The sequence below is a fragment of the Mauremys mutica genome, chromosome 2, assembly GCF_020497125.1.
Source record: "Mauremys mutica isolate MM-2020 ecotype Southern chromosome 2, ASM2049712v1, whole genome shotgun sequence".
Lineage (NCBI taxonomy): Eukaryota > Metazoa > Chordata > Testudines > Geoemydidae > Mauremys > Mauremys mutica.
The window spans coordinates 137,811,565-137,839,435 of record NC_059073.1 but is presented as its reverse complement, the minus strand read 5'-3'; the positions used below and the strand labels follow the sequence as shown (position 1 = coordinate 137,839,435).

Below are 27,871 nucleotides of genomic sequence, written 5' to 3'. Positions count from 1 at the left end.
GAATAAAGTTTGCGGACGACACCACGTGGGGAGGTATTGCCACTTCGCAAAAGGATCGGGATATCCCCCAGGGAGATTTGGATGCCCTTGTAAACTGGAGTATTAGTACCAGGATGAAATTCAATAGTGAGAGTGTAAGGTTATGCATTTAGGGATGACTAACAAGAATTTTAGTTATAAGCTAGGGGACGCACCAGTTGGAAGTAACGGAGGAGGAGAAGGACCTGGGAGTCCTGGTTGATCGTAGGATGACTATGAGTAGGCAATGTGATGTGGCCGTTAAAAAAGCTAATGCGGTCTTGGGTTGCATTAGGCGGGGGTATTTCTAGTAGGGTAAGGAAGTGCTAGTCCCGTTATATAAGGCGTTGGTTGAGACCTCATTTGGAGTATTGTGTGCAGTTTTGGTCTCCCATGTTTAAGAAGGATGAGTTAAAACTGGAACGGGTACAAAGAAGGGCCACTAGAATGATCCGATGGAATGGAAGGGCCTGTCGTTATGACAGGAGACTTGAGGAGCTCGGTTTGTTTTCCTTAACCAAAAGAAGGATAAGGGGAGATATGATTGCACTCTTTAAATATATCAGAGGGATAAATACCAGGGAAGGAGAGGAATTATTTCAGCTCAGTGCTAATGTAGACACGAGGGACAAACGGATATAAATTGTCAGTCAGGAAATTTAGGCTGGAAATTAGACGAAGGTTTCTAACCATCGGGGGAGTGCAATACTGGAACAGCCTACCGAGGGGAAACAGTAGGGGCGAAGGACCTCCATGACTTTAAGATTAAGCTAGATAAGTTTATGGAGGAGATGGTATAATAGGATAACGGGCTTAGTCAATAGGTCAATTGAGTGCCAAACTGGTACTTAATTGGGTCAAATTGGGTCAATAATATGATATTCTTAAACTCTTTCAGAGGGTATGGCTGGAGAGTCTTGCCCGCATGCTCGGGGTTCAGCTGACCGCCATATTTGGGGTCGGGAAGGAATTTTCCTCCAGGGCAGATTGGCAGTGTCCCTGGAGGTTTTTCGCCTTCCTCCGAAGCATGGGGCAGGGGTCGCTTGCTAAAAGAGTGGGTAGATCGGCTAATGTGGCCTGCGTCTTGCAGGAGGTCAGACTAGATGATCATAATGGTCCCTTCTGATCTTGAATTCTATGATTCTATGATTCTATGATATTGTCTTATCCACTAGGCTGCACAGCCTTCCTGCAAAAGTGGTCTGGCTTTCACCTGGAGCTCCAAGCGGAGCTCAGCACCTCTGAAAATCAGGCCTCTTATTTAGGTGCCTAAATATGGATTTAGAATCTTAAGTGTAGGCACCTAGGCTTGAAAAATTTGGCCTCTAATTATAGCATGAAGGAGGCCAGAAAGGGGGAGAAAAGCCTGAGTTTTGGCTGGTGCATGCGACTATCTCGGGGCAGGCAACCTATGGCACACATTCCAAAGGCGGCACGCGAGCTGATTTTCAGTGGTGCACTCACTGCCCGGGTCCTGGCCACCAGTCCAGGGGGCTCTGCATTTTAATTTAATTTTAAATGAAGCTTCTTAAACATTTTAAAAACCTTATTTACTTTACATACAACAATAGATCGTCTATAATATATAACTAGAGACCTTCTAAAATATTAAAATGTATTACTGGCACGCAAAACCTTAAGTCAGAGTGAATAAATGAAGACTCAGCACACCACTTCTGAAAGGTTGCTGACCCCTGGACTATCTCATGAAACCTTTCAAAGGCAGGACAGAAGAAAAGGTTAGTTCTCGAAATCTCTCTCCTTCCCCTGCTAGCAGTGATGCAATTGATTGTTGGTGCACCAGCTGGTGTAGCTCAGTTGAAGTCAATGGAGTTATGCTGCATTTCACTCGCTGAGAATTTGGCCCAATATTGCTGTGTTCCTACCTCCTGCACATTATTTTGCCTGAAGTGTTGGGGGCTCCTAAGTAGGATAAAAACATACTATTGCTCCTACTGTGCACAGCCAAACCCATTTTATCACATTCCTCTGAGAGGTCAGGGCATGCTGGAAGGTCCTCTCTTCTGCTGTTTTATTACAGCAGGACCACAGACCAAGGCTAAGGGTGATCGGCAATGAATGTTAAAAATTCCATTCCAAAGGTATTTTTCAGTAACAGCTAGCTGCTAAATATCTAACCTTCTCTTCCTCTCCCCCCCCCGTGGGGGGCACTAATCATCGCTTTACTTGTTAGCAGCTGGTATGACATAGTTTCAAGCCAAAGGTGAGGAGATCAGAGGGTCATAAGATCCGAAACAGGGAGGTCAAGATGCCTGTGCGAATGAATGTTGAAAGTCTTTGCTTTTCCATCGCACGTCTGTGAATCTTGGACATCTTGCTCAGATTCTCCAAAGAAAACTGTTTTGGACGCTCCTACTTTTTCACATCTAGCCCACCTGGTGCAGTCTTCTCCCACTCATCCACTTTTTCCAGTTGGAAGGTTTCTGGGCTTTCTGGTAGCCTGAAATTCTTTATTAAGTAGGAGCATCATGGCCTGGTCTAAGTGGGAAAATTCCACTAGTTTAACTTAAATCACTTTTTAAACCAATGCAAACCTCCCATGTGGACAGCCTTAGTTTAGTTTAATTTAAACCAATTCTTAATCAATTTAAGATGAACCAAAATAAAGTTGGTTTAAGCCAAAATAAGGGGCTTTAAAACTACAACTTTAACAAATCCAGTGCATCTTTCTCTCATAGAAAGGCCTAATTCTTAACAACTATGGCATTTCCTAAATGAATGCGTAGAAGAATTGTGTGGCTATGTACAATGGAACCAGCTTACGTGGGTGAGTTCAGTTACACCACTTCATTGTCAGGATTTATTGTAGAAGTCCCAGATTTCTTAGGTTGATTTTCATGCTTTATATAGTGATACTCCAGTCCATTTCAGAGTGAAGTTTCTCTCTGGTATAAGTGGGTTCTGAGTGCTAATCTTATGAATTATCAGATGGTGCCGCTGCTAAATGTTTTAATCTAAGGCTGTCTACACCACAGTAAAACACCTGTGGCTGGGCTGTATCATCTGATTTGGGCTTATAGGTTTGGGCTGCAGGGCTATAAAATTGCAGCGTAGATGTCAGGTCTCAGACCGGAGCCTGGGCTGTGAGACTCCTCGAGGTGGGAGGGTCTCACAGCCCAGGCTCCAGCCTGAGCCCTGATGTCTATGCTGCAATTTTATAGCCCTACAGCCCGAGCCCAAGTCAGCTAATATGGGCTACCCACAGGTGTTTTTATTGCATGTGTAGGCATGTCCTAAGGTTCCTGAGTTCTATTACCAGACCTGCCACTGACTCCTTATGTGTGACCATTGGGAAAGACTTTTAACCTCTCTGTGCTTTAGATTTTCCCATCTGTAATATGGAGATCATACGCAACAGTCCCCTTGTGAGATAGGTAAGGAAGATTACTTGTTTGGAAAGTGCCTTGAGATCCTCCTGGGATAAACACTTTAGAACTGTAAAGTATTATTAAGGTTTAATACAGAAGGCTAGATCATTAGCTGGTGTAAATTGGTGTAGCTCTGTTTCAGTGGGACTCAGTCAGTGGAGCTATTCAGGCATATACCAGCTGAGGATTTAAAACAGGTTCCTAAAATCAAACTGGCAAAATCTTTACACTCTTCAGAAGCAACATTATATCCCTCTAACAAATGTTATTTTTATTGGGAAATGTCCCTTGGGTTCCTAATCTGGAAACACTGCAAGTAAAGTGTAGAGGATGAAATTTTCCAGAGATGACTGTAAAAGGTTGGTCTGTGTATATGATCAGAAAGACTTTTTCCATTACAGCTTTTTTCATAGTCTGAGGATTGTGTCTCTTCTCGTCCCTGCTCCTTCCGACCCCATCCTGACATGAAATAATATACCTGCTCATTGCTTCTTTGAAGCAATAATTCTTCTACCAGCTGAACAAAAGGAGTCTTCCCCAGAGCTTTTCAGTCACATGCATCAGTGTCCTTAAGTCCCCTTTTTTCAGCAATGTGGGGGTTCTTGTATTCTGGAAAAGCTGGTGGTTACAGACAGAACCTTGAGGCACAGCTGTTTAAACTGTTACCACTGGTTCATGCTGCGTGGCAAAGCGGTATTATAATAGCCCTTTGCCCTCTTCATCTGATGATCTCAAAGTGCTTTATTAATTTGGCGTAATTCATCCTCACAACCCCCCAGGGAGGCTATTATCCCTCTCTTACAAATGGGGAAACCGAGGCATGGGAAGGTGAAATCTTTCATAAGGCCACCTAGGAGTCTGTGTTAGAAGTGGGAATGGAACTCAGAAGTACTGATTCACAGACCCCTGTCTGAACCACTAGATCCTACTCCTGCCATCATGAGAAATTGCGCTTTTTAACTCTTACCGCACTGATATTAGTTCTCTGTGAGCGGCACCGAGGAATAGATGAGGAGACCTTTTTCCGTTCTCTATATAAACCATCCTTCTTGCCCTTAGCTCGTCTTCCTGCTCCCCTGGGAGCGCTCCATCGCCCCACCCACCTACCCGTCGCTGCCACCCAACTCCCCACTGCAGCCCATGCCATGCCGTGCTGGATCCTTTCCTGTTCCTCCCTGGCCATTACGCCCCCCAACTCTCCTCCTCCCTACTGGTTCCCAGCAAGAACCAGTAGTAGGGGAAAGCTGGTCATGTGATGAGCACAGCCTAGAGATGACAAAGGTTTTTGGCTGCAGGGAAACAGGACACAACTCGCTCTGTCCTGCTGTGCCTCCATGCTGCTTGATGCTTTAGCATTCCTCATAGTGCCCTCATAGCATACATGTCCCGTACATGATGGACAGCAGGTGTCTATGTCTACACTTAAAACGTGACAGCAGCACAGCTGTTCACTGCAGCGCTTCAGTGTAGACACTCGCTACAGTGACAGGAGGGGTTCTCGTCACTTTAGATAATCCACCTCCTTGAGAGGCAATACCTAGTTTGATGGAACAATTCTTCTGTCAACCTAGTGCTGTCTACACTGGGAGTTTAGACCGGTATAGTTACATCTTTCCAGAGGTGTGGATTTCACACCCCTGACAGACCTAGCTATGATGAAGTAAGTTTCCAGTGTAGACCAGGCCTGTGTGGAGCTCCTTTTGAAGCTGGACATTTCTACTGGGGATTGGGAGAAACTTGTGACTATATATGGCTAAGAGCTCTAATCATCTCAACAAATGGGGTCTCGTCTACACACACTGCTGCTGACGTTGTGTCTCCAGTACACATGGCTTGGTGAATCCAGGCCCGTGCTGTAAGCCAAGTGGTGAACTCTTGACACCCACTGGTACTGAGAGTTGTCCCATTACTTTCATAGAATCATAGAATATCACGGTTGGAAGGGACCTCAAGAGACTATCTAGTCCAACCCCCTGCTCAAAGCAGGACCAATCCCCAACTAAATGATCCCAGCCAGGGCTTTGTCAAGCCTGACCTTAAAAACTCCTAAGGAAGGAGATTCCACCACCTCCCTAGGAACCCATTCCAGTGCTTCACCACCCTCCTAGTAAAAAAGTTTTTCCTAATATCCAACTTAAGTCTCCCCCACTGCAACTTGAGACCATTACTCCTTGTTCTGTCATCTGGTACCCCTGAGAACAATCTAGATCCATCCTCTTTGGAACCCCCTTTCAGGGAGTTGAAAACAGCTATCAATGGGGTATGTGATCTGGTCCTATGGGGAAGACTGATTGATTGTCATGCAACAGATGGGTTGAGAGAGAGAGAGGCTGAAATGTCACAACCAAGAGTTAGTGATGGATGATCTGCAACAAAATGGTGAGACACCAGGCTAGAAAGAACAGATTTATCTTAGGGCAAATTTTCAACCATTCAAAAAAACCTCTTCATTCCTGCCAGATATTTTCTGTGGTCCTGGCATGTTTTATCCTTGAGATTTGTTCAAAGGATCATTTCTTGGGGGTGATCCTAAAAATGCACATACCAGAGCAGCTCCATTAATGTGCGGCTGGCTTGTGAGAATTAGCCTGCTGCCCCTTCTCCTTGGCTGTGCAAATACTCAGCTTTCCGAACTTAGGAAAGGAGTGTTTGCTCAGCTCTACTAGGAAGTTTAAATTACAGTGAGTGGATATTACAGAGGGAAATTTTTCTCTCCTGGAAAAAGAAACTGTGCATAGTCTAAATACCCAGACAGCGTCTCATTGATGTTACAAGAGCAGAGACCTGTGGCTTGGGCTTGTTTGCGAATACCTCTTCGCCTCTGTGAACCTTAAAAGGGAAAGGCAGGTAAATCTTCCCTGCTGAGAATCGTCACCTCTCTCCACTTGATCACTCTTACCTGTGTGTAGTAGTAAGCAGCATGCCACTAAGGGGTTAAAAAGCAACAGTCTTGGAGTGGAAGCGTGGCAGGTGTGTGTCTAACCAAATTCTAGTAGAGTGTGACAGATGGAGTAGTGTGAAATGGTTGTAAATGCTGAGCTTAGTGAATGAAAAGACAGGCAAATGGAATTGGTAAATCTATTTACTGCAATCTTTACATGTGTACTTACCTGGATAGGGCTATGTGTACACCCACGTTCTAGAATACACATGGCCAAATTCATCCCGGGTGTAACTCCATTGTCTTCAGGGAGGTGGGTTTAACCCATTACGTTTTATCCAGGTTTTAGAAAGTATTTTGGGTTCCATTTTTTAAACTCAGGATAAAGCTTGAAGCTGTGTGCTCTCTGATCCACATTAGTGGCTTGACTTATAGCTTGGGTCTAACCATGATTGTGGAGTGTGTAACTGAGGCTATTTGTAGTGGCATGGCTTCTAGACAGACAATGAGATTGATCGGATGCTTTTAAGGCCCTGCTAGCATTAAACAAGGTGAGTGGGAGCGGGGGAGTAAATCCAGTTGTTCTTGGGAGGTCAGTGTATGTCTATGAATACACCTGTGCATTGAGCATTGGATTTCCTTGGAAGCATATAAGAAAGGAACAATAATTGTTATAAATACGTATGCTGAGTGGCAATAATAGCTACTCTGGAAAATGTAAGGCATGGCCATTTTAGTTCCTTTCACTCAAGGATCTCCAAGCACTTTATAACCATTTAATTCAGCTTTTCAATGCCCCTTTGTCCTAGATGCCCATTTTGCAGATGGTTTAACGAAGCAAGAAAGGCTAAGGACCGGATTTTTCGGTGAATCACTCAAATCACAGTAATGGAGGGGAAGCATTTGGAAAAGAGCCCAACAGTCCTGACTCCCCGCCCCTAGACACACAGTCTTGCCCATTCTTCTGCTAATTTATCATGAAAAATGATACTGACCCAGGGTAGAACAAGAATGATCTAAGCCAAACAATCTCTGCATCATGGGATTGATTTTTCAGTTACACTAAGGCCCCTTGACACTGTTCTGGCAGTGTAAAGGTGCCTTAAAAGCAGGTGGAAATGTAGCCTATACGGGCTTTAAGGCCCCTTTGCATGCCAGAGTGGGGTAAAATGAACCTTAGTGTAAATGAGACTCTAAGTCCCAAATATTCTTCAAAGGCTTCACCAGACATTGGCAGCTGTCGAATTCATTCTGAAGTTTGTGTTCTCCACAAAAGCATGAGTGAAGGATACACTTTTGACGGCCTGCTTTTCAAATAGCTTGTCTCGCCACCTTGCGTTGTCTAAATATAGTGTAAATATACTTAGCAATTTTATGGGCTACAGTAACAGGATCCTACTATAATTTTTAAAAGTAGACACCTGGTGGGGTTTTTTAAAGTATCTCAAAAACATCCTTTTAAAAATATTTGTTAACTCTGCCCCTTCACTTAATATAGGATTCACTACTAAATATATTTAATGGCTGCAGCTTTTAGATATCTGCAAATATAACTGCTACCTGGGTCTAAATTCCAGCACTAGCTAGACTGTGGGTGGAACTGTCTGTAGGCCTGATTGAGTGAGTGTTCGGCATAATGCCATGCCTTGGGCTGAGGGGATGTTTGCCGAGCATCAGAATGTCAGATCAAAGCCTGGAGAATGTATCCACTTGTTTCCTAGCGCCCTATCTAGATGGTAACTAGTTCAAAGGACCTGGTTACAACATGGTCAAAAGTTGTAGTGTTGATAGGAGCTAACCATGTACCGATTAGCTGCACTTGTCCAGGTCCTCCCCCGCATTGAGGAGGAACACTGTTAAGTCCTGTCTACATTACAGCTTTTAACAATGTTGTACTGGGCTCTGTTGACTAGGTGGTGGTTATAGTATATAATCTGTTTCAGACATAACTATTTGGGACTCGGGATGGGATGTGCAAGCTTTCAGGGGAACCTATCCTCTTATGTTCTGCAAATTTTAAATCTCTTACCATCTAGTTCCTTTTGTATAAATGAATGAGGTTTTCCTGCTGACATGGAAGGCTTTATCTAGTTGGAGGGATTCTAGGTGAGAAATTATAAGGGCCTATTCTAATTTCCAGCTCTGAAGAGTGATGTTCCATACAGATGGTGTGCACTTCTGTCCAAGCTTTCTCGTGCACCCATCTCTGCAGTATCTCAGGAACCACAAACAATAATTAATATCATTGTGGTCCGATTTGCTGGCCACTCATAGGCTGCCTTGTCTTCTAAAAGGTCACTTCAGAGAGTGGTTCATTAATTCTCTGAGCCAATGAATGGAGTCATCCTTGTTGATGAAGAGTAGAAGTGAGTGCCAGAACTGAATTGGACAGGTAGGCTGGTTTATCCCATCTATGAGGGCTGGATCCAAAGCCTATACAATGAATGAAGAGATTCCCATTGATTAAATGGGCTCTAGATCAGACCCTTAATGAACACCCCTTGAAAGAATGACTTAATCATTAGTTAGCTACAGAGAGGTGCCCTAGCAGTACCAGTTTAGGGTAAGTGAAGACCCGAGTGGCTATTTTATACGCAGAAAGGAAATATTTACCACTCTTGCCTATCTAGATCATGGCTAGAAGTTCACAAATAGAATAAAAAGCTTGTCTCTCTCACCAACAGAAGCTGGTCCAATAAAAGATATGACCTCCTGCACCTCAGCTCTCTAATATCCAGGGACTCTCACTGCAACAACACCAATGCATACAAATAAAATATAGTCCTCTTAAAAGTTACACTGAACTTAAGGAATGGCTAGCCGAGGGGATTCTGAGTTTTTAAAAATACCTCTTGGTCACTGGTTAGAATCCAGCACAAGTCATTGCCGTCTAACGGTCTTCAATGACCCACGTGGCATTGAGGTTGGTGGCTCTGAGTCCACCTTACGAAAAGCACCACCATGTTTTCCACTCAGCCTCAGCAAAGAAGCCAAGGGTGGAATAGGTTACAGGGAACATCCTCTTCTCTTGCCTCTTGACGGTTGAGAGGCGGCTGCGAGCTCCTCAAGGCAGGCAACGCTCTTGTATTTCTGGGGAGCACCTAACACACTCTGGGCACCAGTGCAAATAAACTATCAGTAACGTGTGGATGAAGGGAGATATGTGAAGGAAATTGATATTGCTTTTACTCCTGCGTGTCCTTGTTCTGAGCAGAATGGAGGATTTCAGTCTGCCGGGCCAGATCAAACCATTATTATTATTAATTCATATTATGGCTGCATCTTAGAACCCCAGTCGTAGGCCAGGACCCCATTGTGCTAGGCACGGTACAAACACCGAACAAAAAGATTGCATGGCTCCTTGGAGCAGGGACTGTCGACTAACTTCACTCCTACTTGTCAGGGCACTGGCAGTACTGGTGAAAGTTGCTGACTTGATAGTCCTGGAAACTGAAAAGCCCCATTTATCCACAGAGTAGATTGAATACAGGATACAAGATTTCACATATACATCTTGCTTTCTGACTTACCCACTCTCAAGTATTCTTGACATGAACAGTTTTTTGTTTTCTTGTTTGTTATGATAAGTCTGTTTTACTCTTTCTGTGTCAGTTTAAATGTTTACTTCTCTCTAAATGCAAACCCGCACGCAACATAAATGTGTGTCTGGAGGGGAGGGGGGAAATCTGAGCATTTGTTGTGGCAGCCAAAGCCCAGACAAACATCAATTAAAGTGCAGCCATGTTAAACCAGTGGGCTTGTTTAATGCTATAAATTTGCAGTGCTGCTTTCTGCTTGCTCAAGTGGTTCCTTCTGTTTGGTTTGTGGCTGTCACTTTGGTATGGGAGGGCGGTGGCTCTGATGGCAGGTTTGGTGATCCAGTGCTGTCTCCTAACAGAAGTTCTGAGTCGGGCAGTAGGTAGACCTGAGAACGTGATGTTCTCTGCTTAGGAAAGGGACCAAGGTATAGTCTGCTGCAGGTCAGCCTGAGCTTGCCAGTCCATCCAGCAGCAACGGCCTTGCTAGGTTTTCTCATGGGGTACAGTTCACCTTTCTATTTTATATTGCCTCCCCCTAAGCAACTTGCAACCATTAATGAACTTATCCACAAAGCCAGGGGTGGCCAACCTGCAGCTCCAGAGCCACCTGCGGCTCCTCAGAAGTTAATATGCGGCTCCTTGTCTAGGCACCAACTCTGGGGCTGGAGCTATAGGCGCCAACTTTCCAATGTGCCGGGGGGTGCTCACTGCTCAACCCCTGGCTCTGCCACAGCCCTGCCCCACCCCTGAGCACGCCATGTCCTCGCTCCTCCCCAGAGCCTCCTGCATGCCACAAAACAGCTGATTGGGAGGGTGAGGGAGGCGCTGATTGGCAGGGCTGCTGGTGAGTGGGAGCTGCTGGGAGCTGCTGGGGGGCTGCTGATGTATTACTGTGGCTCTCTGGCAATGTCTATTGGTAAATTCTGGCTCCTTCTCAGGCTCAGGTAGGCCACCCCTGCTCTAAGCACTTCTGCGAGGGTGAGAAGTATCCTCCTTCTCTTGGACTGAAGTGACCACTTGCCACAATGAAGAATCTCCATGATATTGCATGCTGCTATTCTCTGTCTCATGTCTGCCAGCTGATCCTCTCCCCTAGCATTTCCCCTTTGTCACCTCCATGCTGGCAACTTCCAGTGCAAAGGGGGAGGCTGCTTGTGAAGCCCTTCACTGTGCTGCAAAAGCCTCTGCAATTTGTATTGCATTAGTTCCTAACAGCTCCCATCATTCACAGAGACCCCATCATGTTGGGTGCTGGGGTCCCTGCCTCGAAGAGCTTATAATCTAAATCAGGGGTCAGCAATGTTTCAGAAGTGTTGTGCCAAGTCTTCATTTATTCACTCTAATTTAAGGTTTCGCCTGCCAGTCACACATTTTAACGTTTTTAGACAGTCTTTCTATAAGTCTATAATATATAACTAAACTATTGCTGTATGTAGAGTAAATAAGGTTTATTTAAGAAGCTTCATTTAAAATTAAATTAAAATGCAGAGCCCCCCGGACTGGTGGCCAGGACCTGGGCAGTGTGAGTGCCACTGAAAATCAGCTTACATGCCACCTTTGGTGCACGTGCCATAGGTTGCCTACCCCGATCTAAATAATGGCATTCTTCCCTCAAGACTCTCCTGATCTTAAGGATGCTTCCATGTCCTACCTCATCTCTATTACCGTGCTTGCTTCTCATCTGGGACGCTGGGTGGTTGTTAATTACTCAAGTCAACGCTACTTAGCAGAAGCATGTGTGGCCAGCTCCAGATGTTCAGACCAAGACAGATCTCCTATACATTAGTGCATGGGGAATGGGTGGAGAAATAGCTTGGTTTTAAAGGTCACTTTAAGTGTATGGAGTTAGTTGGGTAATGCCTTTGTTATGATGGGGGAGTTGATAAACTGTTTGATACCTTTGCTTTAATAAAGGAGAGGAGGGCTGCTGGGGCAAGCGAAGGGCGGTATGAAGATGTTTTTTGATAAAAAGTGTAAATAGATGTCCAGTCCGCTCGTTACTTTGTGCTTTGGAAGCAAAAACATCTTGAAGTGTTTTTTTAGAACTTGACGGTAACTAAAATAAAAAGATGTTTATGTAACTGTGGGGACAGTGGAATAGGCAAAGCTTTTGGAAAAGAAGCATAAATAGAGAAGATGGATGAGGAGGAAGACGGTGGATCAGCAATATGTAAATTGTGGCTTTTGCCAACAAGGCTGGAGGACTGGGAAATTCAGCCTTTAATTCTCTTTCTAAGGTTTTATAAAGAGACAGCATGGCCCAACGGATAGAGCACTGGGCTGGGACTCAAACCAGCTTCTGTTCATGGCATGACCACTGGCCTGCTGGATGATTTTGGGCAAGTCACTTCGCTGCCTTGTGCCTCAGTTTCCCCATCTGTAAAACGAGGGTAAAGATAGCTACCTCCTTTTGTAAAGTGTTGTGAGATCTACTGATGTACATTAGATACAAGCTAGGTAGTATTATAAGAAGGGGGATTGTGTACCTACTTCTCTTCATGATCCAAAATATAAGTAGTGCACATCTAGAATGGAGATGAATTTAAATTCCTACCACCTTATGAGGCTATATCTTTCTATGTGCACTGGTTTCATGACCAGGATTCACACTTACGGGTGGTGATCTCACCAGGAACTTTTGCATTTTGACAGGTGTAAAAGGCCTCATCAGGCCCAGAAATGTATTCCAGTGCTGAGCTCAGCTCATTGTTGGTCTGGCTACTCCTAAAGTGGTCATGAGGATGAAGGAAACACATGGCGTGGCCAGTGCTTTGATAATGAGCAGAGCTTTCATTCCCTTTGATTTCCTCATGTAGCTTCCTCCACTTTTAAAACGGCCTTGGAAGGAGCTGTCACTGTAAATTGATCAAACCTATTGCCTGATGTCTGTATCCAAAAGAAGGATGAGGGTTCCCCCCCACCCCCGCTAGTCATATCTGTTTAAACAGTTTGTGAACTAATTTCAGCCAACGGTTTATTTGCAGATTGTTCTCTTTGATTTGCTACTTGTTACTCATAGTGGTGCATTTACTCACAGTATATTATCCAGCCTGATCTCTCCATGTGCTGTATAGTGTTCTAGATGTGATGTGGTCCCTGGTAAGCAAGTGAGACAAAGCTGGAACTGAAAACTGAGTGGAAGTCTGTTTGTAGTATGTTTTCTTTAATAAATGCCTCCTGTTTAAGGTATGTAATGATACATGGAATCATACTACTAGTATGATTAGTCACTAAGATCACATGCTACCTGATTAGATGACTAAAGCTTTCTAAAACAGGAGAATTGAGAGTCCAGAAAGAGACCCTGGAAATGTGTTAATGCAAGTATCCATACAAAGAATAGCTGCTTCCCAAACTTTCATGTAAATATATACGTGAAATATATTCTCTTGTCTATTTGTGAATAAATAGGATCATGAACATGGTTGAACCAAATAGCTCCAAGCTACATCCAAACTGACACTTCCAAGCATAGTTTTTGCAGTTCTCATTCAGCTCTAATGATGGTAACATAATATTAGAATGTACAGAGGCAAAATCCCACAACATGATGAATGATCAAGGCAGAAATCCCCCTCTGGGCCTACCTTGACCCTTCATCTTAGGATAAGTCACCAGTTCAGAACCACTGACTCATAGTTGCCTGTTTAAAAGCATTCAGCTTGCTTATGTCAATGAGCAGAAACCCCAGTCCTATCAGTCCCCTGGCTGGCTCCCTCATGATGTAGTTGCGTGGGTGTATATTTAATGTGGCAATTGAGCTTCTCTTCTGAAAACCCCAGCTGTTGTGGTTTGCTGAGTCGCCTAAGGTATCTTCTCCGCTGGGATCAGTCTTTTTTTTTATGTTGACCAAAAGCCATTCAGTCTGATGATCAGAGGAAAGCCTGAGGAGTGTCAAACTGGGACGGTTCAGCTGGGATGGAAAAATCTAGCTGAGCTGGAGTAGATAATGAAGGGAAATGGTCATTGCTCTTCTAAACGGAATGTTGTGAGCCTGCTAGCTAGGAGGGAAAAATGCATTAGCAGCTGTTTACAGAGTGATGCTGTGGGCCCTGGGCCTAAGGAATTTAATAGCAAAAAGGATATGAACTGTCATTTCTTCTGCTTCCTCTGTAAAAACCAAGGGCTGTTCTGTGCTGGGGATACAAGAGGGCACGAGGAGCCTTCTCTAGCCTCTCATCTTATGTCTCTGTGCATGGGTTAGACTCATCTCTCCATTTTTGTGCTCCTGTTGCCTTGCCGGATTGCAGACTCTTACCTTGACAGCTCCAGCACGTGCACCAGCTAGCAGGGCTGAGCCAACGTGCTGGGGAGCAAATGCTGCACCTTTAGGCCAATACTGCTGCTGTGTGCCTTGGAGCCCTGGAGCAGCACGGCTCTGTGGAAGTTTCCAAAAAGCCTAAGGGATTGAGGTGCCCAATTCTTTGGGAATTAGGCACTTCACTCTTGGAAAATCCCTAAAGCCATGATCTAGCCCTTTTGTGGCTATAGCAATACTAAAGGGAAAGGGCATAAATAAGCAGATTTGTCTGCCACTCCCTGATTTTTTTGTTTTGGTTTAATGAACTGTGAATAGTGGAGCCTGAGGGATGGGGACCAGATTCCCAGGAATAAGAAACCAGATCCATTCAGATCCATGCATTAATCTGCATCCACATGGGTGTTTAAATGACAGGACTGTCACAAGGAGCAAGTTGGGGGAGAGGCGAGTAGTGGATATAGAAGGATATGTTTGTTCTGCCTAATGCAAAACAGATGGCAATTGGTGATGGGAAAAAGTTTGAAGGTTGTGTGAGCCTTTTGCAATTGGATCTAAAGCTGTGAGAAAGCGTCTGATTCAGACAGGAAAATCAAACCAGTTGAGATTCATGTGAACTTGTTTGAAGCTGGGATTCTCTTAAAAACTCTCAACAAAACTTTTATTTTTACTGTCTTCTGCACAATCTGAGGCTGAGATTTGTGGTTTCATAACAACCCTTGGCCTGGTTACGTGGTAGGTGTTGTATCCAGGGCTGTAGAGGAGGAGTGAGGAAACCCAATACAGACTTGAGAAAACTGAGGAAGCAGGTGGAAAAAAAATAGATGGTTCGAACTGTTACAGTTCTTGGAATTGTAGTTTGATTTATGTATTTGTATTCTAGTAGCTCCTAGAGGTCTCAGCCAAGATTAGGTCCTCATGGTGCTAGGCATTATGCAAACAAACCCGAGAGACAGCCCTACCATGAAGAGTTTACAATTCAATAGACAAGACGGGCAGAAGGTGGAAGAAAGGAGGTATCATTAACCCGTTTCATGGACTGCATACTGGGTAATGACACAGCTCTGTGCTTGTAAAACTAAACTGGCTCTTTATTAAGAGAACTATTTACAGAAATGCTGCAGCTAGCATTCCAGCCATGTGCCCGCAGACTGACTTGCGGGTGCATAGGCACCAACTTCCCCTGGTGCTGGTGAGTGCTCGACCCCCTCCCCCGATCCCGGACCCACCCTGTCTCCACCCCTGCCCTGCCCCCATTCCAATCCCTTCTCCAAAGTCCCCGCCCGCTCCCTGCCCCTATTGGACTCCTTCCCCAAATCTCTGCCCCAGCCCCGCCTCTTCCCTGCCTCCTCCCCTGAGCATGCCATGTTCCCGCTTCTTCCCCCTCCCTCCCAACAGCTGTTTCGTGGCGGCAAGCGCTGGGAGGAGAAGCGGGGACATGGTGTGCTCAGGGGAGGAGGCGGAGGTGAGGTGGGGCAGTGAGCTTGGCTGCCGGTGGGTGCAGAGCACCCTCAAATTTTTCCCCGTGGGTGCTCCAGCCCCGGAGCACCCACAGAGTCGGCCCCTATGTTCCGGTGCTTCCTCCAGAGTCTCCCCTCCTGCAAGCTGTGCTCCAGATGTCATAGCCCCATTTTGCAGAAGGGGAACTCGGTCACAGGGAGGTGAAATGATTTTCCCAAGGTTCACAGGGTGTTTGTGGCGGAGTTGGAAATTGAATTGAGTCCCAATCCAGTGCTTGGCTTTCCTCCTGTTTACATCAATTTAGTTTAGACTAGTGTTTTACTTCACGCAAACCCATGCCGCTTTAGTTGAAACTGAGTTGTTTTTGGTGGAGCCATTGCTTAAAAACCATAGCCAAAGATCTGCAGTGCTTTCTCTTGTACCTAATCCACTTCCTCCTCCTGCCTTGCTTCAGTGGGCTTGTTACACCTTTCTTGGGTAAAACAGCTTAAGTTAGGGAAGAGAAAATCTGTTGCCCTGGCCTGAGGATTACTTGTTGCTTTGTATGTTGTCTCTCTCTCTCTGTCTGTCTGTCTGCCAAGACTACATTTGGATAAAACAAGAAGTGCAGTTTGTGGAAAGGTGCCAGACAAGGAAGGAACAGACTCATTTATCTCAGTGAGTGGGGTTAACAATGCAAGAAACAGGATCCTTTCAGAGAGAAAGTGACTCTAGAGATATTAGTACAACTGCTAGAGCTGGCTACGTATAAAATACACGGGTGGGATGTTTAATGAGCAGAGACAGGGTGAGGTTTTGGATCCATGTCGGGATTAGGCTAGTAGTTGAATTCCAAGCCAAAGGAGAACTGAGGTTTGGGATAGATGGGACAGCATCTCTCTCAATAGCTGTTGGTGCGAATGGGTGGAAGTCATGCAAGACTAGCTGAATAGCTCCAAAGGGGAGGGCTTGTTATGCAAGAGGCATGGTAATTCAATATGTTAATCAAGTATTTTGGTTTTTATCTGTCCTCCACCCCTGCATGAGGAAGATGGCTATTTGTGAGAACCCTTTTACAGTAAGGGAAGTGTTATCTAATCATTATGTGTGGGACTGGGTGAGTCAAGAGTTCTGGGTTTTACTCCTTATGCTGTGCTGAGCCCCACAGCTCCAGATGAAGCACATGGGTCTCCAGCATGTATGAGAATAAGGCCTCAGTTTCCCTGTCTGTAAACAAAGTAATACCTGGTTAATAAAGTGCTTTGGAATCTGCAGATTGGGAAGTCTGGTCTTGTAAGAGGATGGCCTTATGGCTGGTGCTCTGGACTGGGACTCAGAAGACCTGGGTTCAAGTCCCTGGTCTGCCACAGACTCCCTCATGACCTGGGGCAAGTCATTTAATCTCTATGCCTCAGTTTCCCATTGGTAAAGTGGGTATGATAATGCCTCTCTTCTCCCATACTTTTTATCTGGTCTGATTAGCTAGTAAACTCTTTAGGACACGGACAGTCTCTTACACTGTATGTGCAGCCCCTAGCACAATGAGGCTCCATCTCGCCTCTTGGTACTAATGTAATACACATCATAATAAGGGTGAGTGATTGACTTTCAGTGGGATTCAGGTGCCTCATTTCCTTGGGCTCCTTTGAGAATCCCAGGCAGCACCTAGCACAACGGAGCCCCAATCTCTGGTGGGGTTGCTATATGCTACTATAATAGAAAAACAAATATTGTATGGTCCCCATAAATGCACTGTGTGTCTATTGATCTCTCTCTACACGTGTACATGAAATATGACAATAGTCATTTAAACAAGAAATCTGCTCAGGCTATTAAATATTGTTTGCTGTGGTTCCTTCTGGTTTTATGAGACATCTGTTTTCCACATTAGCCCAGCTGTTCTAGGCGTGAGCGTTGGAAGGATAAAGTGCATGTCTCTGTACTCACTTTTCACTGACTATGCACCAATTCAAGTGCAACCTGCAGAACCCTGCAGCGGAGAGAAACCATTGAAACCCATACAGAGTTGCAGGCATGGAGGGGGGGAATCTTACCAGTCCTTTTAAAGAGTTCCCTGAGAAATATACATTTAGTTGTTTTGATTATTCCCCACCCCGTTCCCCCTTTAGTTTTCCAATGTAAAGTCTAGATCTGCAGTTCTTGCTTCCGTCTATGGAAGTTTTGCTTGAGTAATGACTTCAGGGTTAGATCCATGGTTAAAGCAATTGAAGGGTTGTATGGTTACAAATAGTTAGAGAGAGAACAAACCGGGGGGAAATAGATGTGGCTTATACTTGCTCTTCAGGCAGATCATGAAATGTTTTGTGCTGGCCTGTTACAGCCGTTTGGAGATTGAAGTATAAAAAGGATGATTTATTTCCTGCCAATTTGATGATTTTTTTTTCTCCTTGGCCAAGACAAAATACAAATCAGAACCAATGAAGAATGGGTCTATTTAAGCTGAGTACAAGTCAGTATGACTGGCTGGCTTGTTTATGTATTTTGGTGCATGAGCTTCTTCTGAGAGGGAGGTATGACCGGAGCCAGGAACTCCTGAGTTAGAATCCTGTCTCTGACACTGATTCCTCTCATGGTCCTGGGCAAGTCACTTAAACTCTCACCACCCCAGATTCCCCATCTGTGAAATGGGAAGACAGAGCAAGAGTGATGTGCCCAAATGAGACAGTGGCACAGCTGGGAATAGAGAACCCCCGGGGTCCTGACTCCTAGTTCCTGGATCTGGCCAGTAGAGTACAGCCTCCTTACAATGAGTCACTGGCAGAGCTGAGATGTGTGCCTCTCACTTCCAAATAAATTTGGAAATAAATAAAATCTCTAAGGGTATGTCTACACTACAAAATTACTCCGATTTTACAGAAGTTGATTTTTGGGAACAGCTTGTATAAAGTCGAGTGCATGCATCCACACTAAGCACATTAATTTGGCGGTGTGCATCCATAGAACCGTGGCAAGGGTCAACCTTCGGAGTGGTGCACTGTGGGTAGCTATCCCACAGTTCCCACAGTCCCCGCTGCCCATTGGAATTCTGGTTGAGCTCCCAATGCCTGATGGGGCCAAAAATTTGTCGCGGGTGGTTATGGGTAAATGTAGTCAGTCAACTCCCACTCCATGAAAGCAACGGCAGACAATCATTTTATGCCCTTTTCCCTGGATTGCCCGAGCAGACACCATAGCACGGCAAGCATGGAGCCCGTTTAGCCTTTTTTCACTGTCATCGTATGTCTACTGAATGCTGCTGACAGACGCGGTACTGCAGTGCTACACAGCAGCAGCTGCAGCTCCTTGCCTTTTGCAAGTTGCCCTTACCAGTCATACTGTACCATCTGCTGCTGTCATGGATGCTCCTGGCCGGCCTCCGTGAGATCGGTCAGGGGCACCTAGACAAAAATGGGAATGACTCCCCAGGTCATTCTCTTCAAGTTTTGTCTAATGGAGATTCGGTGCTGCCTAGAATATCAGGCAAGCCTGCTGAAGAACCAGATATGCAAGCGGCCACTCCGGGTCAGAGCCCCAGACATCCCGCAGAAATGATGAGCTGCATGCCATTCTAGGGGGTGCCCCTGCAACAACCCCACCTGTTGCTTCCCTCCTCCCCTCCTGGGCTACTGTGGCAGTTATCCCCCCATTTGTGTGATGAAGTAATAAAGAATGCATGAATTTGAAACAACACTGACTTTATTGCCTCTTCAAGCAGAGATCAAGGGGGGAGGGGAGGGCGGTTGGCTTACAGGGAAGTAGAGTGAACCACCATTCTGCACTTGTTCAGCCTATAGTTGGACTGCTCCTTACTACTGTCCAGGCTTCATGAGCTATGGGAGCAAGGGGTGGGCTGGGGTAGGTGTTTTGGCATTCCGTCTTTTGGAACAGAGTTCGGATAGCACGGCTTTGTCTCCCCATACAGCGATCAGACCTAGTACCTCCCGTACGGTCCATGCTGGAGCTCTTTTTCAATTCTGGGACTGCATGGTCACAGTGCTGATGAGCTCTGCCTGGTTACCTGTGCTGATCAGCTCTTCACACTGGGCAAAAAGGAAATTAAATTCAAAAGTTCGCGGGGCTTTTCCTGTCTACCTGGCCAGTGCATCCGAGTTCAGATTGCTGTCCAGAACGGTCACAATGGTGCACTGTGGGATAGCTCCCGGAGGCCAATACAGTTGAATTGCATCCACACTAACCCTAATTTGAACCGGCAGTGTTGATTTCAGCGCTACTCCCCTCATCAGGGAGGAGTACAGAAATGGATTTTAAGAGCCCTATGTTGACAAAAATGGCTTCGTTGTGTGGACGGGTGCAGGGTTAATTCGATTTAATGCTGCTAAATTTGACCTAAACTCGTAGTGTAGATCAGGCCTTAGGTGCCACAAGTACTCCTGTTCTTTTCTCACTTCCTAGACCACTAACCCACTCCCTGGGACGTCAGCACTGTCCGGGAACCGATGTTATCTTGCATTTTGCCTAGCAGCTGCCTGACTAACTACAGAAGTGGAACTTGGGCCAGTAGATTTTATTTTCTTAAATAACCTTCCTAAGATTGCAATTCCTTCTCTTGGGGTTTTGTTTGGGTAACTTGGGAAAGTCTCCAATGGGAAATTGCTGGCTTCCTGCTTTGCCTGTTGCTCTGATGTTGGAAATCCCTGGTACGCCCCAGTGAGGCACAGGGTGTTTGCAGCTTTTCTGTGTTAGGATGCTCTCAGCCCCTTTTTGGTTTTTCTAACACACACATTTGTCCTTTGAAAAAACACAGTTCACAGAGCGAATGGTTTAGCTCTAAAGGGGTAAGTGGCATATAGCTGCTGGCTAGAGAAAGGGTTGTCTTGTGAAGCCACTGGCCTGGGCCTCGAGGTCTGGGTTCAGTTCCGTGGCTCTGCCACAGATTCTCTTGGACAAGCTGTTTGGTCTCTGCCTCAGTTTCCCATCTACTAAACAGGGTTAATAACATTCGCTTGCTCTCACTTTTTGTCTGACTTCTCTGTTTAGATGTTAAACTCTTCAGGGTTTTCTACTACTAGGTTTGTTTTCATGACCTAGCAGCAGTTAGGCGGCAGGTCCTTCACTTCGGCGGCATTTCAGCGGCAGGTCCTTTGGTGCCGCCGAACACACCCGAGCGAGTGAAGGACCCGTCGCTGAAGTGCTGTTGAAGACCCGGAGTGCTGCCCCGTCAGTAAAAGTGCCACCAGGTGAATAAAAATTAAAAAGGTGCCAAGAAATTGAAAAGGCGCCACTTGTGCTCAGCGGGAGAGCAGCCGCTCCCTCGTCCCTCCCCCGGCCCCCAGCTACACTACTGCTCACACTGTCCAAGGCAGAAGATAAGCAATTTGGAGCAGGGACTGTGTTTTGTTCTGTAGCTGTACAGTACCTAGCATAATGGGGTCCTGCGCCACGATCTGGGTTCCTTGGTGCTACTATAATACACTGCATAAATAACGAGAGGTGTAGGCCAAATTTTCAAGTGACCTCTGGTTTTGGGTGCCCCCTTTGAGACACGCTACGGTTGAATGTTAAGCACCCACAACTGCAGTTAAAGTTAATGTGAGCACCAAGAGGTCAACACCTCTATCAGATCAATACCTAGGCATGTGTCAAGCCAGTCAATCAAAATGAATGGATGCTTGAAAAAATACAGTCTAAGTGAGTTGCCCAAGGTTACTGAGTGAGTCAGTAGCAGAGTCCATGAGAGAGTGCAGGGATTTGAGCTGAGTCCCCTCCTCTAAATACACGAGGCCAGAGCCTCAGCTGATTGACTTTGGTGGAGCAACGTCTGTTTGCAGCAGGTGAGGATCTGGCCTGCGGCCTGTCTATTTAGCAAGTTGCACACGGCGATCACATAACCAAATGCAGCCTTTCTGGATCCTTCCTATCCAGGGCAGATGTGCTGATTCTATTTCTAGGCAACTCTGAATCTAAATGTGACCTTTCCTGCCTCTAGCAACTTGTATTTTTTAATTGATCGCAGTGGATCAAAGCAGCACATGTTCCTTTAAAGTGCTGGGCTTTGTTCACTTTTAAGTGATTAAACTTGGGGAGAGGAGGGGGAGAATTCCACAGCTGTGATGTAACCATTGGGAACCATGTACTCTTTATACTGTTGACAAGAAAAAGGACTTCTGGAAGCTTCATGGAAACTTGCATTAGCTTTTTAATTGCTTGCCACAGCAGATTTTCTTTTTCCAGTCAGCCTGAGCTCAGGGCTTGAATTTCTGAGAGTTCTGTATTCCTGCTCTCACATACGCTCAAAATGCAAAATCCATGTGGCAGCTGAGACTCATCTCCTGTCCCAAGTGCATTTCATCTAAAGGAGAAATCCAGTCTGAGCAAACAGCAAGTACCCACAAACAGCAATTGGAGAGACCCGCTTTTTAAAACTTCTGCTCTTGGAGGATGAAAGGAGGGAGGAAGGATAACCCAGGGACTTGCATGCTAGCTTGGGATTTGAAACATCTGGGTTCAATTCCCTATCGGGCTAAGGACCTCCTGTGTGTGACCCTGGGCAAGTCACTGTGGGTATGTCTACACTGCAGTTGAAGGTGTGATTAACACTAGCACATGTTACAGTCTAGTTAGCATGGGTAACAGTAGTAATGTAGATGTGGTGGGCTAGCAACCAGAGTAGTAGCTTGTCAGAGCCCCTGGGTACTGTAGTACTGGGGTCCATGGTGAGGAAAGTGATGCACAAATACATTGCTGTGATGATATGAACTTCAGGCCCAGCTCACTTTTATGCTTCTGAGGCCAGATCCTCAGCTGGTGTAAATCAGCCTAGCTCAGTCCCTGCTATGTGAGTTAAGACACAAAACAAGTCACGCCTAAAATGCAAAGACAGTAGCCACTTTTCCCCATTACAGCATGCTAAATGCTGCCACACAGTATGGAAAGACGCAGCCGTAGCTGGCAAGCACAGAGTGGGCGGGAGACCCATTGCAGTTGGATCTTCAATTGTGCACACGTTTGTAAGGTTTCCCCTGGTGCTCAGTGGAGAGGACGTTTTAAGCAAGCTGAAAACTGAAAATAAAAATATGGCTCTCCTGTAACAAAGGGTGGTGATGTTAAATGAAATAGACTAAAATAAAAATATTATTTAAACAACAAAAATATCTCATGTGAAGGATCTTTTTAGAAACTCCAGAAATGTCCTATTTGTAAAGGTCCGCCTGTCTGGCCATAATACTTTTTGCATTCATATATAATATGTTTTTTGTCAGGGCATATTAAGGTACTTTACCTACCAATGTACAGGATCATTGCTTTTGTAAGCTGGAGAAACAGACACTGAAAGATGAAGTGACTTGCCCACGGTTGCTCAGAAGGTCAGTAGGGGAGCTGGGAACGGGACCTCCTGGACTCCATGTGCTGACTTTGCATAAGCCACCTTGTCTTCCCTGTGTCAGTTTATTCAGTTGTAAAACAAGTCAGGTGGAGAACCCAGGTGCCCTGACTTCCAGTTCCCTGATCTAACCATTCGAACCTGTTACCTTGCTACAATGCATCCCTAAAATACCCTTTTTACCCTTAGAACATGAACATCCAGGTGGAGGACATAAGGATCCGAGCTATTCTTGCTACCTACCGCAGGCGTGTGCCTGTTACAGAGGGTTACGTGGAGGTGAAAGACGGAGGGAACTGGAAGCAGATCTGTGACAAACACTGGACTGCGAAGAATTCCCGAGTTGTCTGCGGCATGTTTGGATTTCCGGGCGAGAGGAAATACAACGCCAAGGTCTACAAGTAAGAGGGGAGCTTTTTATAAGCCTTGGTTGTGTTTCCCGAACACTCGGGCCTTGTTAAAAAATGCAAATTTCAAATTATAGCAAAGACCTAGAAGTGGGCAAACCTCGGCCAGTTGCTTCATTCCTGTGGATCAGATTTTACTTCTGTGTAAATATTTTAAATGTCGGGCACTTCCTTTTGTAACCAGGGGTGCATGAGGCCAGTTTGAGCCTAACATTTTGGAGGAGATAAAATGTAGTATCTGTTTAAAGTCAGACAAAAAGATGGGCTTGGTTCACTATGTCTTTCTATTTCCAACTACTAGATAGTCCTAATATTTATTCTTTCATTCGTTCTACTGGCGTGGGCTCTGTGTGTGTAACATATGTATATATCTACAGTCTGAGTCCTGCACTTAAATCTTCGTGGAGGCCCATCAGTTTCAAAGAGAGCCTGAGCAGGCATAGAGGGCTGTCTGCATAGATCCAGTTGCATGATCAGGACCAGTGCATGCCACGACAGCAGTTTTAACCGATTGGAATTGCAGTAAGACAGGTCCTTATTTTGTCTCATAACACAAGATTCCTTATTCACACGACTGCATAGAATTCAGGGTTTCACAGCTCGGACGAAATGTTTACCCAGGGTTTACCAAACTTCTCCGGTATTTGCCTCTCACCTGGGCTCACCCTCCCGTAGTTCCTGGGTGTCTGGCTGCCAACTCACTGAATTTAAGGATTGTGAGTCAGTTGCTGCTCAGGAGCTGTCTGCCTTGAAGAAATTTTCCAATAATTCTCCCACTGTTCAGCTCCGCTGGAGTTAGCAGCCTTGGGAGCTCTTCAGTAGCTGGGCTGTCAACTACCTTCACTGTATTAAGCACCAAGTCAATTAGCCCTGCTGTGAACAGGGTTAGATGACACACTGCTTGAAATGTCGGCAGCCTGTCTGCACTACGGCTCCCAACATGGCTGCTGCCCGTGGATCTGAAATGATGTTAGCAATGGTGGCACGTTGGTCAAATGTCCCTACTGTAAACAGTGCTTTACTTCTACTCCATAGTGCACTGTCTTGCAATATCCACGGAGGGCATAAAATGAGGGAAGAGAACGGGGGTTATTTAGTCTGCAGAAGAGTGAAGGGGGGGTTCCAAAGAGGATAGAGACTGTTCTCAGTGGTGGCAGATGACAGAACAAGGAGCAATGGTCTCAAGTTGCAGTGGGGGAGGTCTAGGTTGGATATTAGGAAACACTATTTCACTAGGAGGGTGGTGAAGCACTGGAATGGGTTATCTAGGGAGGTGGTGGAATCTCCTTCCTTAGAGGTTTTTAAGGTCAGTCTTGACAAAGCCCTGGCTGGGATGATTTAGTTGGGGATTGGTCCTGCTTTGAGCAGGGGGTTGGATTAGATGGTCTCCTGAGGTCCCTTCCAACTGTGATATTCTATGATTCTATGAAAGTAATGGGACAACTCTCAGTACCGGTGGGTGTCAAGAGTTCACCACTTGGCTTACAGCACGGGGCCTGGATTCACTAAGCCATGTGTACTGGAGACACAACGTCAGCAGCAGTGTGTGTAGACAATACCCCATTTGTTGAGATGATTAGAGCTCTTAGCCATATATAGTCACAAGTTTCTCCCAATCCCCAGTAGAAATGTCCAGCTTCAAAAGGAGCTCCACACAGGCCTGGTCTACACTGGAAACTTACTTCATCATAGCTAGGTCTGTCAGGGGTGTGAAATCCACACCTCTGGAAAGATGTAACTATGCCGGTCTAAACTCCCGGTGTAGACAGCACTAGGTCGGTGGTGGAATCTCCATCCTTAGAGGTTTTTAGGGCCCGGCTTGACAAAGCCCTGGCTGGGATGATTTAGTTGGCGTTGATCCTGCTTTGAGCAGGGGGTTGGACTAGATGACCTCCTGAGGTCTCTTCCAACCCTAATCTTCTTTTGATTCTATGGTCCTTGGGGGAAAGCCTCAGTGTCCTTTTGGCTGCATGCAGAATAAAATTAGCAGGAATTCTGACTGTCCCTCTGCGAGTTAGCATGCTGCAGATTTCTTTTTGTCTCCAGCTAGTAACATAAACACATTTTGCTCTTTACAGCTTACAACAAGGCAGCTGCAAAATAGCTTATGCTAAGAAATCATCCAGTTTCTCCCTCAAGTCTGATCTATGGAGCTGGACCAGGGACTAAGCTGGTGGGGGAGAATTTTATTTGTAAGAAGCAATAGTTGTTGTTTTTCCGCTTGTTCCTTTAGCTCACAGGCGGGCTGTTTCTCTAGGTTTCTGTTGGAGCTGACTGGCTGCGCTTCATGTTTCTCATTAGTAAGATGAAGACGATCGGTTGAAAAGGTCCTGGGGCTAGAATACTGTAAAGCAGCACAAATAAAATGCCCAAACTAGAGTTTTGTTTTCCAGCGTCTAAGGGATACAAGCGGTGAAGTAGTAATTGCTACGAGGTGGTCTCGTGTTTTGTTCTGGACTATTGGAGTAGAGGAACGTGTTTCCATCCATGCCCGTTTTCTCTCCTGAGCTAGAGAGACACTGTTGTGCTCCTGCACTGCACATCAGAACCACATAATCAATTCGCTCTAATAAGACAAAGCAGATCCTTCCTGCTCGGCACTTAGAGGTGTTTCCAAGAAGGATGGTATCATTTTAATGGTTGGAAGCAATTGTACTTAATAAATGATGGCTTGGCAACTTTCCTTCAGCCCACGACAGTGCATGTGCCAGGGAGATTTAGGCTAGATATTGGAAAGTTTTTCCTAACTAAAGGATAGTTAAGCACTGGAACAGGTTACCTAGAGAGCGTGTGGAATCCCCATCACTGGAGGTTTTTAAGAACGGGTTAGACAAGCACCTGTCAGGGATGGGCTAGTTATACTTAATGCTTTCTCAGCACAGGGGGATGGACTTAGAGCAGGGATTCTCAAACTTTGTTGCACCGCGATTCCCTTCTGACAACACAACGACACGACTCCAGGAGCGGAGAGCGAAGCCTGAGCCCACCCGAGCCCTGCCACCCTGGGCGGGGGACCAAAGCAAGAGCCCAAGAGCTTCATCCCCGGGTAGCAGGCTTGTCGCCTGAGCCCCGCCACCCCAGGGCTGAAGCCGAAGCCTGACCCCTGGGTGGTGAGGCTCAGGGTTTGGCCCTGGGAGGTGAAACTTGAGCTTTGACTTCAACCCCAGGCAGTGGGACTCAGACTTCGGCTTTGGCCCCGGCTCCACCCAGTCTAACGCCAGCCCTGGAGACCCCATTAAAACAGGGTTGCAACCCACTTTGAGGTCCCGACCCACAGTTTGAGAACTGCTGGATTAGATGACCTCTTGAGGTCCCTTTCAGCCCTACATTTCTATGATTCTGTGTGCATCATGTCCACCAAGATGCCTTTGGTCTATCCAAGGTGGGAGTCGTGTTTCTAGTAGGTACATGCAGTATCTTTCCGTATTTTCTCTATTAAGGATTGGGTTATTTACCTTTAAGTATTGTAAGCTGAATCTTGTGCGTAGGATGTGTTCAGGTGCGCAGTTATGGATGAGATAAAGTGTGCTCTGTGTGTACAAATATATATTTAATGAGTATATGTGTGTGTGGATTAGGATATTCAGATCAGGGATTTTTGCATATTTCTAGTGCATATAAAAATAAATAATACAGCATTATTAACCCAATCTTACAGATGAGAGAAAAATAAGGCACCAAGATTGAGCCTGATTTTCAGAGGCACTGGGTATGTGCAGCTCCCCGGGACCACAGTCTGAGTGGTGGATACTCTAAATACCAGCCTCTAAGTGACTTTTCTAATATCATGCAGTAAGTCAGTGGCAGAGAACCTGGTGCCTATTCCGCTGCAGTCTCCCCCTTGTATCTATGTGCCAGGCCCAGCTACAGGTAAAAGGGAGAACTGATATCTGAGCTGTTGATACCCAAATAAAGATCTTTGGAAAATGTGTTGAATATTTTCCACAGTGTTGGAACAGCCTGGGGTGTGATTGTGCCAAAGGGAGGAGAAGTTTGAATTGTGTTTGTACTTTCCTAAGTACAGATCTGTCAGACTGGCAGCTTCATTGGATTGTCACCTCTAAAAGAATGGTTTCCCTTCCTGTGGCATTGCGTGTGTGCCCAAAGTTACTGGAACCCAGCATTTAATGCATTAAGACTCCTTATTGGGGCAAAGCTGTATTAAATAGTGGCCTGCCAGGACTTAGTAAAACTCCAACGGGTCTGCCCCATGGTCCTGTGTAAAATCAGGGCTGGTGTCTTCAGTGGTAGAGTGACCGAAGCAGAGACTAAAGTCCTGCTCAGGAATCTAGGTCATCTGTCATATCCTGCAAATCCAGGGCTCATCCTCCATTCTGTAGCTTATTCCGCCCACTGTCTAGTGCTATTGCATAGTGGTTTGAGGAAGGAAAGATTTCATCCTTCCCTGGTCATGTGGAATGAGCCTCTTTCCCACGTGAGTATCAAGCCCTGTAACGTTTTTCTCATGTCTCAGGCTTCACACGGCATAATTTGTAAATAGCCTTTTCCTGCGAGTGGAACCTTTCACACTGTTATCCCACAACCGGGTAACCAGATTTCATAATGCTGCAGGTAAGGGGTTGCGAACACCCTCTTC

At 45.7% G+C, this 27,871-nt stretch overlaps 1 protein-coding gene across 4 annotated transcripts in view; it reads left to right on the top strand.

The window, feature by feature from the left end:
* LOXL2 (lysyl oxidase like 2) overlaps positions 1-27,871 on the top strand; it is an 89,074-nt gene that overhangs the window by 25,361 nt on the left and 35,842 nt on the right. For all 4 annotated transcript variants that reach the window (XM_045005519.1, XM_045005520.1, XM_045005521.1 and 1 more), the window contains one exon: positions 23,057-23,268. In XM_045005519.1, coding sequence (XP_044861454.1) covers positions 23,057-23,268 — 212 coding nt within the window. The remainder of the gene's footprint in view (positions 1-23,056; positions 23,269-27,871) is intronic.